This window comes from Polyodon spathula, chromosome 24 (assembly GCF_017654505.1).
Source record: "Polyodon spathula isolate WHYD16114869_AA chromosome 24, ASM1765450v1, whole genome shotgun sequence".
Classification (NCBI taxonomy): Eukaryota; Metazoa; Chordata; class Actinopteri; order Acipenseriformes; family Polyodontidae; genus Polyodon; species Polyodon spathula.
Window position 1 is genome coordinate 18,913,013 of NC_054557.1, and position 25,009 is coordinate 18,938,021.

The 25,009-nt window shown below is 36.8% G+C and overlaps 1 protein-coding gene across 1 annotated transcript; it reads right to left on the minus strand.

The window, feature by feature from the left end:
* Positions 1–7,962: 7,962 nt before the first annotated feature.
* Positions 7,963–16,262, minus strand: LOC121298936 (carcinoembryonic antigen-related cell adhesion molecule 5-like). The gene is made up of 10 exons (XM_041226274.1): positions 16,208–16,262; positions 13,460–13,513; positions 12,972–13,235; positions 12,605–12,880; positions 12,229–12,483; positions 11,646–11,924; positions 10,612–10,875; positions 10,245–10,520; positions 9,527–9,625; positions 7,963–9,315 (listed from the first exon to the last, which is right to left on the minus strand). Exons 1-9 carry the CDS (start codon positions 16,260–16,262, stop codon positions 9,537–9,539), a joined length of 1,812 nt encoding a protein of 603 aa, XP_041082208.1. The 3' UTR covers positions 7,963–9,315; positions 9,527–9,536.
* Between the last annotated feature and the right edge of the window lie 8,747 nt (positions 16,263–25,009).

A 25,009-nucleotide genomic window follows, 5' to 3' on the forward strand; every position in this document is an offset into this window, starting at 1 on the left:
CCATATTTCCGCCAATTAGAGTGAAAGGTGTGTTTGGAGTCAACATGACCAGTAACACTGGTTTTCCTTTACTGTACCGTAACAGATTTAAAAATATATATTCTGTAGTTCTGACCTCACAGGTGCATGTGTGGTTTCTGGTTCACCTTCAGTAGTTCACCTTGTGACAAAATCTATTACAGATACTATTAATGTATTACAGCACTTTTTCATAAAAATGCAAATACTGATCATTGTTTTTAAATCCAGGGATCCACACCATTCAGCAGAGACATTTGAATTTGAGGCACTGAGGGTCACAGAGTTTGTGATTGAGTGTATTGAAGTAACACACGTAATATTTTTAGTTATGTAGTTAAGAGACTGAGCTATTTGTGTTTCGTTATATAATAAGAATGCAGGTGCTAGTGGCATGGCATTATGGGGCAAATGGGAGCCACGACCGTACCCCATTGTAACTGGTCCTGCAGCATAAAAGACCACCTCAGAATGAGGGAGCACAGTAGTATTAGTTGTAGTCATAGTAGTTTAAAACTCTGTTACAAAGAGTCATTCTGGCTGTACTATAGTTGTGTGTAATTAAGTTCAGGAGAGATGTGGTTTCAAAGAAACTCCCTTCCCTATATCAATATGATTAATCTCTGAAGCATATCATTTGTATTGCTTTCCTTGTTTGTAGATCAGTATGCGACTAGAGGGCATGATTCTCATGCAGTCAGTGCTGTGGGGTAGTCACTTGTGTTGCTGGTTAATCACTGTACAGTACGTGTGCACACTTTGTTTGTGGACAGATGGCAGTGTGTGCATGTCAACTGGGCAGTGATTTCATATAATAGAAACAAACAAAACCAGCCCAACTGTATGTGAAAAGAGCACTGAAATATTGTACAATTCACACAAAGAAATCATCTATATCCTTAAAATGTACTGACTTAGTATGAAAGTTGGTTAGGAAAAGATCTACTCTAGTGGTGCACAACAAGGGTCATTTTAGCACAGATATTTGTAATTGAACCAATTGGGCCTACATCTCTATTCAGACATTCATCTGTTAAGTATTCAAAGTACCTTTAAATACTGTGAAATTGTACCCCCTTTTTCTTTTGTAAAGTATATTATACATGAATACTTACATACATTGATCCATACTGTAAATACAACACAGACTAAGATAAAAGAATTGAAACATATTCTTGCGTTCAAGTGCATTTTTATTATTATTATTTGGGATTAGGTTACAACTTTAAGGAATCAGGCCAGCAAGCATTTGCAAATGTATTTTCCATTGTGTTTTCATTGTCAACTCCCTTGCTTAGGTTGTGTTTAAAATCCGTTCATTTAAGTAAAAGATACAACATATAAAAAATGTTAAAAACATATAAAATATGTGTCATTAGAGAAAGTGTTGATTATATATTTCTAACTCCAGCATGTCTACACAAGACCTAGTCTGTCATTGCGTGCCACACTGGTTTCAGTTTGTCTCACACTGCGACCTTGTAGTGACAGCTCAACAGACATCCAAGCATTCTGGTTGGGCCGGTCTTCCTAATGCGGACGCGGGGAATGGAAGGACGAGGTAACCCCCAGACAGGGACTGAGCCTGCCAGGCAAAATCTTAACCATTGTGCAAGAGAGCCAGACTCGCTCGGACAAGCAGTTACAGAGCTGAGGTACTGCATCACAATATAGCTAGAAATATGAGCTGTGCAGGCGTAGTCTTCTGTGCTCGGATCACAACCACAAGTCGGTGGGAGAGCTCCATAATTATCAGGTAGTGTAAGCAATAACTCAAGCAATCAAGCCTCATTTCACAGTAAATAAAACATGCTACTCTTCCAGTCATACTCTGAAGGGTTTTTTTTGTGATTCATGAATCTGTACAAGAGAAAAAGACAATGGTTTAATTTAATTATTTTTAAAATGTCCCATGAATATCAAACCAAAACGTTTTTAATCAAAACAGTCTTTACATGAGAGGTGCATGAGCTATAGTTTTGACTTTCTTTAAAAATAATGTTCATAAAGTGTGTACATAATGTTTTTTGTGTGTTGTTAATTTGAAAAAAAAAAAGTAACTGTTTATGAAATAGAAAACAAAAAGCAGTCTCTTTTCAGTTTGCCTGAGACACCGCACTGCGATCACTGATGACAAAAAGAGTACGCATTTGGTTAGAAAAAAAAAAAAAAGTAGTTTCCTTCCTGTCGGCTACTGCTAAACCCCGCCTTGGGTCACACGAACCACGTGGACATTGCCTCGTAACACTGATTTTTCAGCCGGGTCACATGGGGTCGAATCAGCTGAGGCTTCAGTCCATCCTACCCAGGACTTTAATCCATTGTATTTTCACAAGGGTGGAAAGTTTTCATATTGTGCGATATAGTGACACGAAGTGGTGGAGCTTGTATTTAATGACAATACTAAAAGCGTAAACCACACACGATGTCTGTTTTAAAGAAGAAACTTTATCACGTGCCAGTCCATTTGAACAGTGCAGTGAAACTCTTGCAATATGATCATGTCTTAGTCAATTAATTCTTTTTTTTTTTTATTAATTGGTTAAACAATTTTTAATTACAGCATGCGGCTGTTTCAATTTAGTAACACGGGCAGTGAATGTGAAAGTGGACCTAAAAAAAAATGTAAACTGTAGACGTCAAAAAAAAAGTTGGCTTTACGTCTAAAATATACTAAAATAAGCTTATGATTTGTAAACTGGAAACAAATACATCACAACTAAGAAGAACGCAAGCAAGAGATACTGCCGTTCAAACAAACAAAACGCTAAATAACGACAATAGTCAAAAGAGAGCCACGCACAGCAACATCATATAAAACTTAAAAGCCAGAATCAGTTTAAAGTATGTTACTTCTATTGATATAGCAGTGCAAAAAAAAAAAAAAAAAAAAAAAACACGTCTCGATAATGTGAGTTATTCTGTAATATCGTGGTAAAAGCGCAGCAAATAATGGTACAAGAACGCAAATAGATGTGAAAATACAATTTAAAGCGCGGCTTCACGGTTTCTTTGCCAAAATAAGTCAGCCATCCCTTCAGATCCCAACAAAAAAGATGCACTGAGTTCATGCTGTGATTTAAAAAGAAAGCCACGCCCAGCAACTCTGGGAAACAGTTGCAAGGACTTGTTGGGAACGTATAAAAGTGTTTAACCGCAAAAGTGACTCTGACTGTACATTAATCTCTCGGTCACAGTTGAGACACACCGGTAACATCGGCTTTCATTAATATGTTAGTCCTGCAATCCTTCTCGCTGTCCTCACACACAATACACATCATAATCACTTGTTTAATTATACTTGCTTGTGTTGGTTTCATAGAAAATGAATATGGCAGTTCAACGTGGTGGATTAAGTGCTATATAGAAGTACACAGTACATGTGGTAGCACCCAGTTGTTCAAATGACAGACCAAATGGATTTTGGTTTTTAATGCGTAACAGACTTTATTAAAAAAAACTAAAAATACAGAATAGGAAAGCAATCAACAACAAAAGGCAAGTGATGCTTATTATCAGTGTGTGTCAGAATGAAATACTCGCAGCGACACGATTAACGCTTTACTGGCCTGAGTATGGTCCCATAACTGTTGAACGCCTATTTTCTCAATGTCAAATATATTACGGACACAAAGGGTTACAATATGCGTAATACGTTGGTGTCTCTGTTAGTTAAATTGACCCCAAGAGGTGCGGCAGCGCGTCCAGGTCGGGTCCGTGTGGCACCCATGAATCTCCCTTAGTATTACACAGTTCTGCTTGTGAAAACCTGCTGTGGAACAACGACAACTATGCTGTAGTTAAAGCTACCTCTTGTTGGTGTATGTATGTTGCCTTTACACAGTTAAGAATACAATTTTAAGGAAGAGAAACAAAACTGTGAATTAAGTGCAACAGTAAGTAGAGATTTTAAAAAACACGTGTTTTCATACAGAAAGACAGAGCAGCAAAGCGATCCCTGAAAAGCGTGCCCATGACAATCTGTACAATCTCTGCTTTCAAACATCCTGATATAGATCCAGAACCAGATTCTGAAAGAAAAGAAAAGAAAAAAAAAACACTAAAATTAGGTTTGTGCAAAAAACTCTTTAGTCGTACTCAGACTTGTTTAAAAAGTATTCACGAAATCAAATTATTAACATTAATTAAGGGCAATTAACTTTTACACTGAGTGTCTTACAAGCCGATTGGAAGAATGCTTTCCACTCATCTAGGGCATTGATAATTGCACTCTGTACCTGCGGATCGAGGACATGCACTGACCCACCATTGATTGGTGCTTAACTCTAAAAGCTAGGAATGGGCGGCTTTTCCTGTTTTGAATTGAACACATTAACGAATAGATTTATTGGATACTGATAAATAGTTCTTAAAGACAATTCAGAGTCGAGTAATTAATTTTTGAACACCCCTAATTTAAATACAGTAATCAACAGATACAAGGGTGCAGGAACTAGGGGTGCTGGGGGTGCGGCAGACTGCAGCACTGGATTGAAGGAGACTACACTGCTGTCCACAGCCAATGTTATTCTGTCGCTAGTGGACAAGGGCTGACTGTCCTTCAGCCAGAGCCTTGAGGAAACAGTCTGTGATCCAAACATCTCGCAGGTCAGGTTTAGAGTCTGGTTTGCTATTGGCTGTGCAAGGCTGGGTTTCACAGTTACATTAGTTATTGGCTCTGTGAATAGAAGGGACAGAATCAGGCACTCTATTGGAAAGAGGTGTGTTGATTTTACAGCAATACTGAATTGGGTGTCTAAAATAATCAGGTCTTTCTTACTTCATCTGATGGGAAATTGAAAAGTAGATGAATGAAACGATGGTAATTCATAGTTGGAAAGATTTACTGGGATAATGCTGTTATCTCTAAGTCCTTTAAGAAGTGATGCTCTTCAGAGGACACTGTGTGATTGACCAGCATTGGCTGCAGCTGAAAGGATGTGCAAGCAGGACAGACTGGACCGCTGTGCCTCTCTAATGTGTTAAAAAACAAAAGAGCTCCAGAGCAGAGTAGGGTGCGAGACCCATAGATCAGGGGAGGGGGTTATTTCAATACCGTCTAGTAGGAGATAGAGACTGTGGCAAAGAACTGCAGAGCTAAGTCTTGATGTGTAGAACAACAGCGCTCAAACTACAAGTGTAGCTCACTCCAAACAATTACATGTAATTCAGCTTTGATTTTAGCGTAGTTACGATTTCATTAATCTCTGAGATGAATAAGCTCACCAAACTGAAGTAATTTACTCCACTTGAGGTAACTGTGTAGTACTGTCTGTACCATATACAGTAGCACTCCTAATGTATATGGTACAAACGCTATATATATTACTTGGTTATTGTTACCAAAAATGTAAGCATGTAAGTAGAGATTACATAACACTTATAAGTACTTCTGAGATACAGGAAAGTGACCACAAATCATTAAAAGCTCATTTACACAGCAATAAATACATATACACAACTGCACCTTGACAGTCTACAGAAATACCAAATCTGTCAGAATAACAATGAAAAACAATAATAATAATAATACAAAAAAGTTAGACTGTAAGTGAGAACCTTGGCCGGGTCAAATAGAGCTTCAACCTAAGAGGTTGGTTTCATTTAAAAAACAAACAATTGATACAATAATCAATATTGGCTTTAAAAACTTTTTTTAAAAACAACTGGCATTATAATTGCTTTTTTACTATTTACAAAGGCCCTTAATGAAGAAAATGAAACAAAAAGATTTGTTTATATAAAAGAAAGAAAAATCTTGCATGGCTCCCAAGTAAGATTTATTTTCTTAACATTTCTCAAACTACAGTTCAAGTCAAGAAATGGCCAAACAAGTTTTATAAAAGTACAGCAAATATGGTTTTATAACTGAGTCACTTACCCACAACAATAATCGCTCTTGTTTCCTTAGCATTAGGGTTATGTTGTTAAAGGCCCAGCAGGTATAGTTTCCAGTCTGATTGAGTACAATGTGAGCCATATTCAGCTGTGAGCCCAGTTTGTTAAGAGGGGCTCCATTAAAGAACCATTGGTAGTGAGCAGGTGGGCTGGACTGTGCAGAGCAGGACAGGGTGAGGTTTGATCCTGCACTATAGATCAGCATTTGGGGGCTGATAGACAGAGTTAGGGATTCTGGTCCATTTATAATGAACATTCATATTAAAATGCTGTTGAACACAATGATTTGGAGTAAACAAGAAAAGTTACTGACATACACAACAAACTACATGTGTATGTACCATACGTGGAATAATGTACTGTAGCAACTGTCCATGCAATGTTTTATCAAATTCTGCCAATCTGTTCTCAAGATTTTTTATTAGCACTACAAGAACGGGATAAAAGATAAAAGATAACTGATTTCCTGAAAAGGTGTGACACTGCTAAGAAATAGCATTCCAAAATCAACATACCACACACTACGTAACAAAAACCGCTTACTAATTAGTGCACACACCAATGCAAACATTGATCAACACTCACAGCTCACGATTAGATGAAACGGCTCACTGGTGCTGTTAGTGACAGGGTTAAACACATAGCAATACAGGGTCCCATCATCAGATCTCAACACCCTGGGTATGGTCAGTGTTTTATTGTCATCACTCAGGAGAATCCACTCACTGTCACTAAGCACAGAGCTCCCATTGAGCCATCGGTATGAGACGGCAGAGCCAGAGGCTGTACAGGTCAAACTGACAGTGTCATTGAACTCCACTGGATTAGTCACATTGGAGCGGACTCTGGGTTGGGAAATGTGTCCTGTGGGTAGAGAAGAAAACAAAGGTGGGTTGGAACTCAATTTCACTGGAAATATTATTAAGAAAACTAGATTCTTTTTGTATGTATTTATTGTTCAAGGATATACTGTCTCTGTTATATTCTGTAGAGAAGAGAGAAAATGGGGGAAGGTGCGGGTGGAAAATTGTGCACACATGAACACATAACAGGAAGTATTTTATAATAAATGCATTTGACCCTTTCAAGGACACAGCTATCGCTTTGAGAGTTGTTAATATGCTTTATTAATATTACAATAAACAATTAGTGTTCTGCCAAGATAGGAACCTTTTAAATGATTCCCATACAGATTGTGCCTTGCAATAATACATGATTATTCAGTTATAATATGATAGAGACAGTAACAGTAATACATTTTACATCACTGTAAATTATATAATTCATCCTCTATCTATGATGTTGATGAATACTTTTCAATCTGAATGAACTGCACTCACCAAAAACAGTCAAGGTAGTATTTCCACTGAATTCAACGCCATCTGAGCTTTGACCCTGAACAAAATATTTTCTGGAGTCACTGAGTCTTATAGACTTCAGTGTCAGTGATCCAGTGGAAGTATTCACAGAGACTCTCCCACTATATCCATCACCCAGAGTCACCGTAGATCCGATCCAAAAAGCCAACATCGTCTGTGCATTCCAGGATCCTGATTGTGGCACTGAGGGGGGGTTAATCTCAAACAGCACATCATCCCCAATCTTCACAGGATTTTTAACAATGGTTACATCCAGACACCAATAACCTGATGATAAGAACAACAAGAAAATAAATATAATAATAATAATAATAATAATAATAATAATAATAATAATAATAATAATAATAATAATAATGAACACAAAAAACCTGCTAGATATAGACTGCTACCAAAACTGAGAAAAAGTAGAAATCAGAAAAGCTAAACAAGAAAACCTAATGAAATCCCATCTGTAAGCTGTCTAATTAAAGGTGAATCTTATAAGAAGCTCTATCAGTGTAATATTGCACAAGGAGTTTGCAAACTGATTTACTCGACAAACACAAAAAGAGGTAAATCAATTGTTTCTGTCTTTACCTTTTATCAACGCAAAAAGGAGTAGGGTCAGCACTGGTACTCGCTCGTTCTGCATCACGCTGTGTAGCAAATGAAACCATACACGAGAAGCTGATCAGACTGCTAATGTACATGCATCAGTCAGTCGCAAAATAAATATGGAATTAATAGCATTTTGCTTTGTATTTGTACAGCAATCACCTTGCCCACCAATTAGACAACTATAAACAGTGAAAGGTGTGTTTGGTGCCAACATGACCAGTAACACTGGTTTTCATTTATTGTACTATATCTGATTTTAAAATAAATATTCTGTAGTTCTGATCTCACAGGTGCATGTGTGGTTTCTGGTTCACCTTCAGTAGTTCACCTTGTGACAAAATCTGAGGTTGGTGTATTACAGCAACGTTTCATAAAAATACATTAGCTTGGAGTTTAAACATTTAAATGTCATCCAACAGTAAACCTTTAGAATTCAAATGATTTCCCAAAGGTACATGCTGTAGATGCTGTGCACATCGTTGTCCTATGCATACCAGTTTTGTAGTCATTTATAGAAAAATAATAATTGTAACAATATCGGAGGACTTCTTATGGTGCATTTTTGTGTAGATTTTATTAACACTTCTAATATGAAATATATTAAACTAAATATAACTATGAATAAGGGGACTTAACATAAACATAAAAATACAAATACTGATCATTGTTTTTAAATCCAGGGATCCACACCATTCAGCAGAGACATTTGAATTTGAAGGACTGAGGGTGTTTGTCAGAGTTTGTGATTCATTTTTATTATTATTATTTGGGATTAGGTTACAACTTTAAGGAATCAGACCAGCAAGCATTTGCAAATGTATTTTCCATTGTGTTTTCATTGTCAACTCCCTTGCTTAGGTTGTGTTTAAAATCCGTTCATTTAAGTAAAAGATACAACATATAAAAAATGTTAAAAACATATAAAATATGTGTCATTAGAGAAAGTGTTGATTATATATTTCTAACTCCAGCATGTCTACACAACACCTAGTCTGTCATTGCGTGCCACACTGGTTTCAGTTTGTCTCACACTGCGACCTTGTAGTGGCAGCTCAACAGACATCCAAGCATTCTGGTTGGGCCGGTCTTCCTAATGCGGACGCGGGGAATGGAAGGACGAGGTAACCCCCAGACAGGGACTGAGCCTGCCAGGCAAAATCTTAACCATTGTGCAAGAGAGCCAGACTCGCTCGGACAAGCAGTTACAGAGCTGAGGTACTGCATCACAATATAGCTAGAAATATGAGCTGTGCAGGCGTAGTCTTCTGTGCTCGGATCACAACCACAAGTCGGTGGGAGAGCTCCATAATTATCAGGTAGTGTAAGCAATAACTCAAGCAATCAAGCCTCATTTCACAGTAAATAAAACATGCTACTCTTCCAGTCATACTCTGAAGGGTTTTTTTTGTGATTCATGAATCTGTACAAGAGAAAAAGACAATGGTTTAATTCAATTATTTTTGCTGTTATATGCAATAACTAAAAGATTGTCCCATGAATATCAAACCAAAACGTTTTTCCTCAAAACAATCTTTACATCAGAAGTGTAAGAGCTATAGCCTTGACTTTCTTTAAAAAGATTTAAAATACGAAAATATGGGCAACACTAAACCCTGAGTGAATGCACTCACCTGCAGCATTTTAACCTGAAACACAAAGCAGAAGAACCAGAACAGCAATCACCACCTCTACTGCATGTCCAGATGCCAAGGAAGCAGAACCATTAGGGTCTTCAAAAGAAAAAAAATTACAAAATAAAATATAATGTACAGTAGCCTTCTGGATATCTTAAATAGAAAAAAGCTAATCTAAGAGCACTTATAACATTTAAACTGTTATTGACACGCCCTAGCAACGTATTACTTCCTTCTTTTTCATCTGTTCTTTATTTGCATTTCACACTTACATTTGAGCTATGCAGGTATTTCAAAGACATCACTATTTACTCTATGAAAAATGACTTTCTGCTTCCTGATACCTGATCACTTGAAGGTGTGTTGCATTTCAAATTGATTCCAACGGTCTAGCTACAATCAGATGATATGACATATACCCAGGACACAGTATTTGAAATAAGTATTTGAAATATTTGCATAGTAAAAGAATCTCAGTAAAAAAATGAACTGGTGAGATTGTTAATAATGAAGTTTCCCATGTAAAATACTGTACTACATGTAAATAAAAGCACATATTGAAATAGTTAACAAATCCCTATGCAGCATACACATTAACTACTTGTATTCCATAACTGCGAGAAGCTTTGAACACTCGCATCCCAGTGAAGAAGTCAGAAATGTACTTGAATTCAGCATGCGCAGAAAAGAAGGTAGATGTTTTTATGTTACTTACTATTGAAAATCAGTTTGTATCCTGGACTAATCATTGCACTGATAGGGTCAGAAGCTAGACACTGATATGTGCCGTTATCAGACTGCAGGACTGGGTTGAAGGAGACAGTGCTGTTCTCTTCAGACAATGTTATCCTCTCATTAGTCGACAGAGGCTGACCGTCTTTGAGCCAGCGCATTGAGTAAGCAGTCCCAGACACGTCACAGCTCAGACTGAATGTCTTGTTTTCAATTGGCTGTGCTTGGTTGGGAGATACAGCCACTGTAGTTATCGGTGCTGTGGATAGAACAGGCAGCTTTTAACATGGTCAGAGAACAGACATTGTACAGTTTTGTCACACTCTGAATGTGCAAACCACATCACTTACCCACAACAGAGAGCTCTTGTGTGACCACAGCGTATCTGTGGGTTATATTGTTATAAGCCCTGCAGGTAAAGCTTCCAGCATTGTCCATGCTAAGTTGTGTAATTGACAGTGCTGAGGCCAGTTCCTTAAAGTAGAATCCATTAAATGCCCATTGGTAGATAGCAGGTGGATAGGACTGTGCAGAGCAGGACATAGTGAGGTCTACTCCTACAAAATATACTTGGTTTGGGGGGCTGATAATGACAACTGGGGCATCCGGCCCATCTGAAAATGAACATTCAAGTTAAAAAAGTGAACTCAATGGAATTCCAATCAAACATCCACACTGTATCAACCATTCCACTTGGCCCTGCATTGGAGTCTGTAACTAAAGGAAACACTGCAGGTTCTCTTTAGAGAGAAAAATGTAAGCACATTTTTGCCTATGTTATTTTATTTTTGCCTTTCGCATTATGTGCACAACACCTAATAATGCAGCCAGCAACAGTTCAACATCATAGAGCTATTTTTCACCAAAAATATGTCGAACAAGTTCTATCACACTTGATGATACAACTCTTTCTTCCTACAGTATGAGGAACGCAACGGTTTAGTCATGAAAAACAAACAAAGCAGCCGGATTCATGGTCCTAGTTTCTGATTCAATTACTGATTTGAATCCTATCCCTTAGTTACACTGTACTGTGACATTGTGCCCGTTGCTTGGTTATGTATTTGCTGTACAACATAAAACCTGTGAAATGCAGTGGAGTAATAAACAATAGGGCTTTATAAATAACAAATAATACATAATAAGGTTTGACCTTAAAATTTAAAGCCATGCAGGCTGAAATAGGGGGATATTGCCTGAAATCTATCAGTTTTATGCCACTGGAGAGGAATTACTTTTTATAACTTCACTCAATGATTCATGGCGCAATATGTTATTTGGTCACTCTTCCACCTTTCATTGGCAAAACTGACTGAACACAAGATTCCAGGCAGTAACCTCTTTGTATTCCACACACTACTTTATAAATTAGTGCAATGCTTACAGTTCACAACGAGATGAAACGGCTCACTGGTGCTGTTGCTGGCAACGTTAAACACATAGCAATACAGGGTCCCATCATCAGATCTCAACACCCTGGGTATGGTCAGTGTTTTATTGTCATCACTCAGGTGAATCCGCTCACTGTCACTAAGCACAGAGCTGCCATTGAACCATCGGTAGGAGACAGCAGAGCCATAGGCTGTACAGGTCAAACTGACAGTGTCATTGAACTCCACTGGATTAGTCACATTGGAACGGACTGTGGGTTGGGAGACATTTGCTATGGGTAGAGAAGAAAACAAAGGTGGGTTGGAAATTTCACTGGAAATATTAGTAAGAAAACTAGATTTGTTTTGTATGTATTTATTGTTCAAGGATATACTGTCTCTGTTATATGCAGATTTAAATACGCCGTTCCTCATGCTGTGGTTGTTCGTTCAAATGTTGAAGACAAAGGCAACTGTTGCCGGTAACCAGTGTCTGAAAGAAATGCTCCAAAAAGCTTGAAATGTATCATGGTTTTTCAAATAAATGGATCGTTAGGGAACAACTGGTCTCCTCTCTCACAAACACATTTCACTTACTAGTCAATTGAAATTCCTTTCCGGAAGAAGAAGCCTTCTTTCCTGTCACTGAGTTGAAGGCCTCACAAGTGTAACTCCCAACGCTGGCTGGCATTACAGGACTTATTGTGAAAACTGAGCCCTGTGCAATTTCTTTCCCATTGAATAACCAGGTGTATTCACAGGGGGGATGAGAGAGCGCAGCACACGTGAACGACGCTGTTGAGTCTACAGGATATGCATCAGGTCCTGAAATAGAGACTTGCTCTGGTCCATCTGCAATACAAACAAAGCTTTGAAAAGCCTTAGACACTCACAACCCAGTGGACCAAACTGAAATGTGTCTGAATTCAGCAAGCTCAGTGAAAGAAGGGAGATATTATTGTACACTGCTTACAATTGACAACCAGTGTGTATCCCAGACTAACCATTACACTGATAAGGTCAGAAGCTACACACTGATATGTGCCGTTATCAGACTGCAGGACTGGGTTGAAGGAGACAGTGCTGTTCTCTCCAGACAATGTTATCCTCTCATTAGTCGACAGAGGCTGACCATCTTTCAGCCAGCGCATTGAGTCAGCAGTCCCAGACACGTCACAGCTCAGACTGAATGCCTTGTTTTCAATTGGCTGTGCTTGGTTGGGAGATACAGCCACTGTAGTTATCGGTGCTGTGGATAGAACAGGCAGCTTTTAACATGGTCAGAGAACAGATATTGTACAGTTTTGTCACACTCTGAATGTGCAAACCACATCACTTACCCACAACAGAGAGCTCTTGTGTGACCACAGCGTATCTGTGGGTTATATTGTTATAAGCCCTGCAGGTATAGTTTCCAGTGTTGTCCAGCTGAAGGAGATTAATGGCTAGCTCTGAACCTGATCCGTTATAATAGACTCCGTTAAATGCCCATTGGTAGACAGCAGGAGGATTGGACTGTGCAGAGCAAGACATAGTGACGTCTGCTCCCACAAAATAGACTTGGTTTGGGGGGCTGATTGTCACAATGGGGGTGTCCGGTCCATCTGAAAATGAACATTCAGGTTAAAATAATGAAAACAATGGAACCTCATTCAGACACCAATCATACTGCCCAGTCATGAGATCCAACCGCTAAAGCTACAGCACCTTCTTACAACTCTGAAACATTATTCATACGTTATAGCTACATTTAGATTAACCACATGCTGCCATCTAAGATCCCCTTGCTGATGAATGCACACCCATGCAAACATCCATCAACACTCACAGTTGCTGTTGAGATGCAAAGGCTCACTGGCAGGAGACCCGTTGGAGACTGGTGCTGTAGAGAGAAAGTAGAATATGTTAGAATATGCCACGTATGTTTAGGATAGATTGAAATGAAGCACTGGTAAACTTCTGCGATTAACGCGTTCATTTCTGGGGAGATTTAGTTTTTTTTTTTTTTTTTTTTTTTTAATTTATTTTATTTTATTTATTTTAACGCTCCTCAGTTGCACTCCTGTTTTGTCCCTCTTAGCATACCGTAATTAATTTCCCGCAATGAGTGTAGTCAACGTTTGAATATAAAATTAGTCACGGAAACGTATTAGGTAGCAAAGCGCTCAAAGTGAAGGACTTGTGAATGGAACTTTTTTTTTTTAAAACCTTTCTGAAGGTTCATTGGATGGAAAGAGGGTTACTTGTATCTACTGTCAAAGTCTAGTCTGCTATACCACCTGCATGCTAAACATACTTTCACTTCTCAAAATACTCTTGTAGTTTTTCTGCTACAGACAACAACAATACAACAACAAATGAAACCCGTCAGTTTCAACAGAGTACTTTTAGAAATTCAGGATCGCTGCACAACCATGAATCAAGCTGAGTGTGATACTATATAACCAGTGCTGTTAGAAAGCTACCGACTGCAGCCCCGTTCACATTGTAGCTTTGTTTTATTTCAATAACCACATTTATTACAAACGATATCCAATTATGGAGGATCTAACCGTTATTCATTGAAGGATTTGTTTTATTTAGGTAATTTCAAGTTACTAATAAAATAATTTATTATTATTATTATTATTATTATTATTATTATTATTATTATTATTATTATTATTATTATTTAAAAACAGTGAAAAACATCAGTTTATGAGTAAAGGAAGCTGTAAAGGAAAGTGATCATTGTAAATGCAGTAAGGCGAGTAATAAACTGACTCCACTGTGATTTAGTAGTTGGTTCAAACAATTTAACAACAAATGCTGGATTGTAAATAAATATAAAACTAGAAAGAGGATCCAGAAATAGGAAACCAGGGCTTTTCATGCTGGGCTGTTTTTGTGTATGGTAATAATAATAATAATAATAATAATAATAATAATAATAATAATAATAATAATAATAATGTAGACCGGTAAAGTTTGTGTTCTCTTCAGAGGAGCAGACGTTCTTGCTCAGGATGAGCTCCCTAAACAAAGTATGCATGACCACACAAAAATGTTTTTTTGTTTTTTGGGGGTTTTTTTGCTTTACTTCCTCCCTCTCTGACACACGCCCACAAATCCTAGCTACCTTTTTCTGTAAGTTACAATCAACACGCTCTCCACTTATTTTGTACAAAAAATACTAAAGTGAAACCGTCTTATTCAGTATGTATTCTACTAACTAAGATGCTGCGTAGCTGAGACGTTTATATACTGCGTTATTTAGTACACATTATATAGTTACTGTTCATTGCAACTAAGACCTGTTATTTAAGATTAGGGTTAGGCTCAGTACCATTCACAATATCACTTAATAATTAAATCTTTCAGTAGTGTTAATAATAGCGCCATCTACTGATGTGTGTGGTATGACGCCACATTTCTTATTAATACCATGGCAATGAAACAACATTGCCTCTATTCTGGTACCTTACATATTAATTAAGGGCATGTATGGGCTATCCAAAGCCGGCGTAGCATTAAAAAGTGCACCCCAAGCACACCCTCTCTGATCCACAGTCTTTAACTCGCAGACGCATCGCAAACCATCGCCTGATTTATAGTATTAGAAGATTGAGTAATTTAGTTTGGTATGTAACTATTCACAAACCACTATTTCCAACAGCCTTACATCTACAGTTTGTAGGTACCATGGAGCTACGACTACGGTACTACAAAAGAAAATCCATAATTAGACAAATAAAATCAATCAAAAATTGATCTAAATAAATAAAAAAAATCGGATTTAAATCAAATAAATCCGTTTAAAAAAAAATAATAATAATAAATTGCCAACCCTGCTAGCGGGTAGTTCTTCCTGAGCGAGCAACTTAGATTGTCAGAACGCCTGCCGGGTTCGTGAAGTGTATAAACAATGTCCAAACGAGATTTCTCTGTTCAATATTCTTTATTTTCTTGGCACAGGTTTGTTGCTTTTAATTATTGCATTAAAATACAGAGCTCAATGAAACTTGTTCAAACTACCCCGTTTTGACGTCTCCCCCTGTCCCAAGACACCACCAAACTCCATTTCAGTTGAGCAGGCACGTCAAAGTGCGCAAGATCTTCCAGTTAAAGTTACCGTAGCGTTAGCTGCGCACTACAAACTAAAGGAAACATTTTCCTGCTGTACTAATTCTACACTAATAACTTTAATAAAATAATCTGAACAGAACAAATACCGTAACATGGCCAAAACAATAAAAAATACAAATTTACAGCAATTATTCTACCTTTTTAAGTACCTAAAATATCCTTTTCTTTTTTCTTATTGATCATTTTGGTACACAGCAATATTCCTTTTTCCCAACCTTTATATATAAAGGTGTATGTGTGTGTTTGTATATATGTATGTATGTATGTATGTATGTATATATATATATATATATATATATATATATATATATATATATATATATATATATATATATACACACACACACACACACACACATATATATATATATATATATATATATATATATATATATATATATATATATATATATATATATATATATAATATAAATTGCATTGTGATTTTTACCTTTTATCAGCGCCAGAAGAAGGAGGCTCAGCACAGGTGCTCGTGTGTTCTTCATTCCAGCGCATGAGTAATGAGTGAACAAACTCACTATCCAGGGTACTTATATCACAAACTTATCAGATTAGTCTGTTTGAATTTGTATTTAAATAAATAAATCAGTTTGTCATAATTAATTTCTTTTTAAATCAGCTTTGCGTCTGGTTCCACAAGCTTAAACAAGCGTAAAAGATAGTGAAGAAAACTTTTTCAGTAAGCAATGCCGCTCTCCCAGCAGTGCGGTGATAATGCTTTCCCAAAGTGTTATCACCACAAATCTTCAACTTACTTAATACTGAATAGCAGGCTGGATTTTTTTAATGTGGATCCCCACATTCATTTATGTTAAAATTTCCCCTTCTAAATTAACTATTACAGATTATAGAAAAAACAAAATAAATACACGTATGCAACAGTTGTAATTATTGAAAGTATGGCTTCTTAGAAGCTGAGAATAATTAAAAAGGTTTGAATTAAGCACATTATTAGTTCAATGAAGGGTTTAATTAAGTAATTGAGAGCTCAGTTGGAATGAAAACCAGCAGACACAGGGGGTCACCATGCAGGATCAGGGTTGGGAAGCCCTACTCTAAGGACGCTCACAATAAGTAACTAAACTACATCGATGAGAGGGTCTCAAGGTCAAGGACAAAATATTTGTACTACATTTGAAGAGGAGATGATTATCTATGCAGCAATACGTTTGTAACAATAATAGCTTTATAAAGTGCCTTTCATAGTGGACAACCATCACAAAGCACTCTACAGAGGTAGGCTGTGAAATATGCATTGTACGCAGAGTCATGTGCAATAGGACATTGATTTAACATCTCATCCGCAGGATGAAGCACAAGGAGGTTAGGTGACTTGCTCAGGGTCACACACAGTGAATCAGTCAGTGGCAGAGGTGGGATTTGAACTGGTCATGTTCTAGTTACAAGCCATGGACTTTAACCACTGGAGCACACTTGTTTTACTCTACAGTTCATTGTAACATGCTAGTGTCTGCTGAGGCATAATTAATTTCCCTTGTAACAGTAGCTTATCATAGAAAGCAGGTCTCTTCAATTGTAAGTGTAAGAGTCATTGAATTGAGTCTGTGTAAGATTTAGTTACGACTAGTGATTTCCTAGCTATGAATTGTGCTATAAATACTTTAAGCTTATAACTAATGAATCTTGGTGATGTTTGAAATTGTATTCATGGCATATAAAGAGTGTGGCCAAGGTTAGTGATAATATAGTCCTAATGGTGGTTTTAAAATGACCTATCTTTTTTTTTTAGATCGCCACATGGTGGCAGTGTTGTTTAATTATTAGAAGGCTGGTACAGACATGTGCCTGCATTTTTCAAACATGGTTATTGTCCCTAGATGACCCTCACTGTCCCTCAGTGTTTGTCACAGTTTGCAAAGTGTGTAATTACTAAGTGGGATGTATTGAACAGTATGCAATACATACCATCCCTCCATTTGTAGTTCTTTGGAGTTTTAGTTAGCTGTGCCTGCGCAATGCATGTTAGTAAAAATATTATAAGATATGCTTTACAGTATATTATGCTGCATACAGCTGACTGCACGTTGTTTTCCTGACTCACTAATTTATTAGAATCTGCTTGGCAAGACCTTATGATACAAACACCAGATGGCAGCATTGCAATGCTATCCTGCTAATTACAGTCAAAAGCTCCAGAACATTATAATTTACCTGTTTTTACTGTGGCTTTAAAAACAACAACAACAACAACAACAAACCAGTAAAACCTTGCACGCAATGACATGAAGATCAGTATTTTATTTAAAAAGTCGAGGTTATATTTATAATGGGCTCACGTTTCCCTTTTGTTTCCCTTTCATGAAAAAGTAAATAAACAGACGTTGGTGTTTACATTTCTCATAGAGATAAACCATCTGTCTGTTGAAAAGAGGAAGTGTCAGTTTTTCTCATTTAAAAAAATCTCACTTTTTAATTTGTAACTTTTTTTATTCATCTCGAGTTTTGAATACACTACATGTTCTCATTTAGACTTGCCACTGTGTCAGCCAACTAGACATGCTCTTGTAATTCCTTATACATTTACTCTCCTGGCTCTGATATTGACAAAACAGGGTTTAAAACCAGAAGCAGGAAGCATTTTACAGTAAAGGCTTTAAACATTCTATAAGGAAACAGCCTTCATAAATAAGGCATCTAAGCGACTAAGAGATAACATTTCAGTTTAATCTATCACATTTCCTTCTTGGAGTCTTGATATAAGTCGTTAATCTTGTATTGCAGGACATTGTTAGATTAGGGCTTGCACTGTAGTTAAATAAAGCTCTTTAGGAGTGAAACCATTTATAAAACAGCTTTTGGAAACATAATTGTGGTCACGTTTTTAGGGGTACGTTCATATTTTATTCACTGTACATTCAGCGGTGGGATATATGGTAATATAGAAACTTCTGTGACAAATTCTTTCTCATTTTCTTCACTGTCTGTTCAAAACATTTGTCAAATAAGTATTTCTTTTATATACACGTGTTATGTTTATGAAATTGTGCTCCCTATAAGATCACTGCAAACTTCTAAAAGTGTTGCCTCTATGTAATTATTGATTGACATGCCTGCTATTAATCTTTTAAATTATTTAAATATAAGTTTGTTTTTTTGTATTTGCCTGCAAAAGAAAACTGTTGTTTCAACACTGCATAACCACATTTTAGCTGTATGCAGTATGTCCCTCCCTTCAAACTAAACCAGCACCACTGTGTGCATTTGAAACTGCATGCAAGCAGATTCTTATGAGAAATGGTACAGAAAAGAGGAAAATAAGAATGTGTGCTAGTACAGTTGCAACGATTTGGAAATTGTGGTGGCTGTCTATCTAAATGTAGCGGTACAGCCCTGGGAAATACGAATGTTTTTCAGTGACCTTTAACTGCAGATCATCATTTGCTTATGAAGAATAATGAATGTGGTTGTTCTTCAAAGGCTGTTTTGATTAAATAAAGTTTGATACTCATGAAACTGTTCCAGGATCGTTAATGGTGTCTTTAACGACAGTCTGCATCAATAGTCTGATGCATGGAAAACTTTTAATAAAAAAAGAATGTTCTTTTGAGCCTCACTGCTGACCTGTAGTACAGGAATGACAATCACACCTCCAAGTACTTGCTAACTGCCTGGAGCACACACGCCATTAAAAGAGTAACAGCGTCATGCAATTCTATAAAGGCATACAGTTTGGTAACTCGTAAAGAGTAAACCACAATTATTATAACATTAGTGAGTCAACTGCCTTTCTTGTTTCAGTAATCCACTTCATTGTTCTCTTTTACTATACTGGGCTTGGCAAGGTAAGGCATATCTTGTACTGCCAATAAATCATGCATCATTTCTTGTGCTCTGTTACAGTGGTTCCCAAACCAGTCCTGGGGACCCCCAGTGCCTGCTGGTTTTCATTCCAACTGAGCTCTGAATTACTTAATTAAACCCTGAATTGAACTGATAATTTGCTTTATTAGACATTTTTACTTGTTTTCAGTGCTTAAACACTTGAGATTTCAAGTTCACTATAACATTTTATAAGTAACTTGAACTCTGCAACTGTTTAATAGCTGAAACAATTAAAAATGTCTAATTAAGCAACTGATCAGTTCAATGAAGGGTCTAGTTAAGTAATTGAGGGCTTGGCTGGAATGAAAACCAGCAGCCACAGGTGGTCCCCAGGACCAGGATTGGGAAACCCTGCTCTAGTACAGTGGTTTTCAACTCCAGTCCTTGCAGTTACTTAGCTAAGCCTTTTATTGAACTAATACTGAGCTTAATTAGACATTTTGAATTGTTCTCTGCTCTTAAAGTTGCAGATTACAAGTTATTTATAACAGTTTATAGTTAAACTGAACTCTCCAAATCTTCACGGCTGAAAACAATTTAAACAGACCCAATTGAGATAATTATTAGTTAAATTAAGGGTTTAGTTAAGTAGTCGAGGGCTCAGTTGGAATAAAAAAACAGAAGACACAGGGGTCCCCAAGGAAAACCACTACTCTAGTAGTATAGGACATATTGTCTACTTGACCTAGTTTCTTATAAGTTTTACTTGTTTTATTAAACAGTCTGGTTTCTTTAAGCTAACACCCTTTAACAGAGAAATCTTGCCAAGAGCTATTTACAAGCTCTCAGTCTAAGCCTGTACAGATTGGGTTTGATAGAATTGCACGTGTTAAAACCCACAGTACTGTCATCATATCTAAACGTATTTGTCCAAAAAAAAAAAAAAAAAGGCGATGACCACATCTGCTGATGTTTCCAGAAATGTTTTAGAAAGTTACTATAGATTTTGTACTTCCATCACTGCTCCCCCTACATTGTGTAGTTTTATTAATACAGGTAAAATAGACCTTACTGCATTATTTAAATATACAATACTGTAGTTGGATCATGTTGCAGTCATTATTTGGACCAGTTGCTACATTAATATACACTGTGTTATTAAATATTGTCTTGCAATGCTTTGAGCGTGATCAAACCTAGGCTGTTAATTGTTTCACACGGTGAAACAGCTGTAAAAATGTTCCTCATATTTTATGGATAAACTGCGTCAGTAGCAATGGGAGCCCCTCCCTCTCAATCTGTCTCCCTTGGGAAATATTTTCTTAGTGACTGACAACAGACAGTATTGTGAAACTTGTCTCGTTGTGTAGGAATGGTTCGTATTGACATACACTGCAAGACATCGTTGCCATATGCTCCCTACATGGCCAGTTCATCAAATGATCTTTGAAAAGCTCATCTACGAATAAAGTGACATACTCTAAATTGGCAATCTGATACTGCAGGAGCTAGCATTTTACTTTGTACCCCTAAGCCAGTTCCTGAAGCCTGACCTTGGCCAGTTGAATCTGTAAAGAATTGTGTTTCAGTTCCAGATACTGTATCAGTGACTTTAAGGGTTAATAAGGACCATTTATAAACTTTTAGGTTATCAGTAAAAGTTTAAATTCAAGTATATTGGTCAGCCTAAAGCAAATGTAGAGTATTTAAAGCTGGAGGAATGTGCAGAGTCATTTTGGTGAGAGTCATAACATTTTTATTCATGCTAGCAGGATTTCTTTTTTGTGTAGATTATATTTTTAAATGGTTGTAACTTGACATTAACTGCAACTAAGTTCCAGGAAAAAAAAAAAAAAAAAATCTGAAAGATGACTTGTGTTACATGGTCCTTTTGTTTCCTGTTCCATTATAGAAGTGGGTAAACGAGAAGTGCTTGCATTGTTCTACATGAGAGATTACCTGAAATCTTCAGACAAAGGGAAGCTTGTTACTGGCTGGTGCTGGCCTCGTTCCAACAGAGAAGTAACACACCTGAAAATTAGCTGGTTATCACAAAAGATATAATTTAATCTACCTGGAAACAAATATCCGTGCCAGTTACCTGAGTGCAGTGCAGTGGAAAGGGGATTTCCATAAACCTATAATCTGTGTAGAACCGTACAGTATCTGTACATTATCCTCTACAGCAAGGAACAGTGAAGGCTATAAATCAGTTGACATCAGCAAGTGAAAAACAAGAAAACTGTAAGCCCTAAATCTGAACCGACAAAAACAAAGCCATCTCATATATTTCTAACCAGCTGTGCTATAATGTATTGTAATTGAAAAGATATATCAGATTCACAAGTACAACATGTCAGATCCCCTACCTGCGTGTTTTTATTTTAAAAGCAGGCACCGTTGTTCAAGCACAGGTTTACATAAATACATTCCAAAGGTTGAGAAAGTAGTTTATGGATCATATTTAACCTTGAGATTAATAGCTGACTATACACTTTATCTGGCTTTCTATTGGCGTTTGTTAATGGTGGTTTTAGTGAAACAAAGTGCTTGTTCTAACTAAAGGTGGATTTCATGCAATTTTTTTTTGAGAAATGAAGCACCATTTTTTTAAAATTATGTTTCTGGGTTATAGCACAGACACCTGGTATCAAAGAAGAAACATACTGTGGCAAACAGTGATTTAATCGCACAATGAGATGTTCATTTAACAGATGTGTGGGTAGCGATGTTCTGAAACTGGGGGAGTTAAGGTGTCATACAAATGTAGCGAAAAAGATTAAGCTGACAAATGGTTTTTGATTCAAAAACACTTTATATACAAGAAAGGTATACCTCCAATACAATCATATAAGCACGAGATTTAAACTGACTTCGGACAAGGCCTCAGTACAGCTCAGTGCATACGTTTGTATCAGAAAGCACGGATATCCATGGAGTCAATTCGAAAGAGATGAAAAGACTGACAACACTTTACCATTTTGGGTATTTATACCTTTGTAAACAACTGTTGACTCCACTCCCATTTGTTTTACTTCTGTCCAGTGATAGGGGTTTCCACTCTATCATTGCACATTCCCTCTGCGGGGGAAAAGGGGGGGCTGCATACCACGTTGTGCCTAGCAGGGCGCATCCATCTTGTCTTTCAGTTCCCCTCCCCCATCTCACACTATCTCTGCTAATTTCCTGCCTTTTGGCGTTTAGCTCAGACAACCATCTGTGACTTTGAGACGTGTTAGGCTGTGCAAAATCGCACGTATCTGACATTGTAGAAAATGAACTGAGACTAGTTTTATTCTTTTCTTTGTAATTGCGTTCCATTATCCTGAACACCCTGAGGGCATCTAAAAGCAAGAATGAATCTGAACGTTTTTGAGCTTTATAAGAAACTAGACCTGTTATCAGGGAAATAATGTAACAAAATAAAAAAGATGGACTGGAACAAGCTGATAAGCACTGCTCACTGTTTCTATCAACAGAAGATAAACTATTTACCATCCCCGGCTGGGGTGCATGTACCAGTGATGGGGATTTCAGTAGAGGCTATAGCTAGAGCCAGGGATTGATGTTCATAGCAGGCTTAATTTAATGTCCAGGCATTTTTGTATGGAGTAACAAGAGGCAACATAGTCTAACGAGTAGCTGCAGCAATGCAGGGCAGCTGTAGACTGTGTCTGTTATACACGTGCATTACAAAAACCATGAACACATTTTAAAATTATTCCAATGTATTTATTTATTTATTACATTTAAAAAAAATACAACAGCAATGCAATCAGGGAATCACAACTTGACTAGCCAGAAAGCATGCAGTGAGAGACTGGTTACAGTTTAAACAGGGAAAAAAACAAAACCAACAAGGTCACTTTCCAACATCTCATTGCACGTTATTAATGGACCTGACTGCCACTGCAAACAGAGCCTTGCTTAGCAACAGTCGCTGACTAGTAGCTCATCTCATAACATGCACAACATTGTAAAGCATCTTAAACTGCATTTTGAATTACTGTAATTCAATTTGAATAACCATTCTCACTGCTTCTCAAGTAACACATAATGAGTGTGTCTCTGTTACAGGGAATGTCCACAGCTCCTCGGTGTAATCCATTTACAGGAAAAGAAATGCAAAGCATGCCAGTTCAACATGCTGGATTAGATGCGCTATTAGATAGAAAAGCCTTAGAAACCCACAGTAACACTTTATTCTGAGTGGCAAAGTCACTTAATTAACAGATGACAGAATTTGGGCTCATATCCCAAATACTGTTACTATGCTTATTAAGACTTATTGGTAGTTTGCTGATCCAGCTTATATAACTCTGTTTATTAAGTTTTGGGGTAATCATGATACATTTTAAATTTTCATATGGTTACATGCCCCTATTGCATAAGTATTGAATGTTTATTAACATGTAACTGAACATGAATAAAAGGGTACAGTCATATCAATGAAATAAATACATTTATATATATATATATATATATATATATATATATATATATATATATATATATATATATATATATATATAATATCAATGTCTATATAAGTTACTTTACGAATAGTGTACAATATATGTATCAATGAAATGACTCTACCACTTAAAATAAAGTATTATCTAAAACCCTTTAGGTGACAGATAGCAAAATATTTTCCTTATACAGTAAAGCATTGGCAGGGCACATCAAATTGGCAATTACTTATGTTTTCATCCTTTTATCAATTTTTTTCATAATTTAGTACCTAACAAAAATAGATCTTTTAAACCTGTATATTACACATAGCAGAATATATGTATACATTTATTTATAAATGACACCCACGTTTAAGCTTAATCATAATAAAAAAAAAATAAATACATATTTATATTTAAAAATTGAACTGAAATATTGATTTTAAATAATTAACTAAAAAATGCCCATAATTTGATTTTTTTTTCTTCAATACCAGATATCATATACACATTTTAAAATACACAGCATTCATTGAACAACAGAAGCAACGCGGTGTGCAACGAAATCACCTGACCAGCAGTGGAGGGGTCAACAACAGACTTTCGTCTTTTTAAAATTCAAACCACACCGATCATTTATTTATTTAACAAGGATTGCATCAAAATTGTATATTTGTTATTTTAAATATTTCTTTTAAGGTATTTGTGCTGCATTATAGATCAACCAAGATGCAACAGCTTGTTAACTCTGTGTGTTAGGGGTGTGGGACTAAAGACTTGTTTAAGCATTTGACAGAATAGTGTGTGGTGGGGAATAATCCATGTAGCCAGGCCATCATTTTATTGTCTGGCACGGGGACAGAATACTGCCTCTGAACCAGGAACTGATGTTCAGCATATTTTTGCTTAACAAACAAATGCAGTCCCTGAACTCACCACCTTGTAAAGGTTAGGAGATAAGCTAATCAACATCTACGTTCAATACTGTAGATTTT

What these genes read in the sequence shown, in the direction of transcription:
- LOC121298936 (XM_041226274.1), bottom strand. Translation starts at nt 16,262, where the DNA reads ATGAAGAACACACGAGCACCTGTGCTGAGCCTCCTTCTTCTGGCGCTG. An exon ending in AAAGGAATTTCAATTGACTA is followed by an intron (nt 11,925 to 12,228) that starts GTAAGTGAAATG and finishes CTCTACCCATAG; the next exon opens with CAAATGTCTCCCAACCCACA. An exon ending in GTTTCATCTCGTTGTGAACT is followed by an intron (nt 10,876 to 11,645) that starts GTAAGCATTGCA and finishes GTTCATTTTCAG; the next exon opens with ATGGGCCGGATGCCCCAGTT.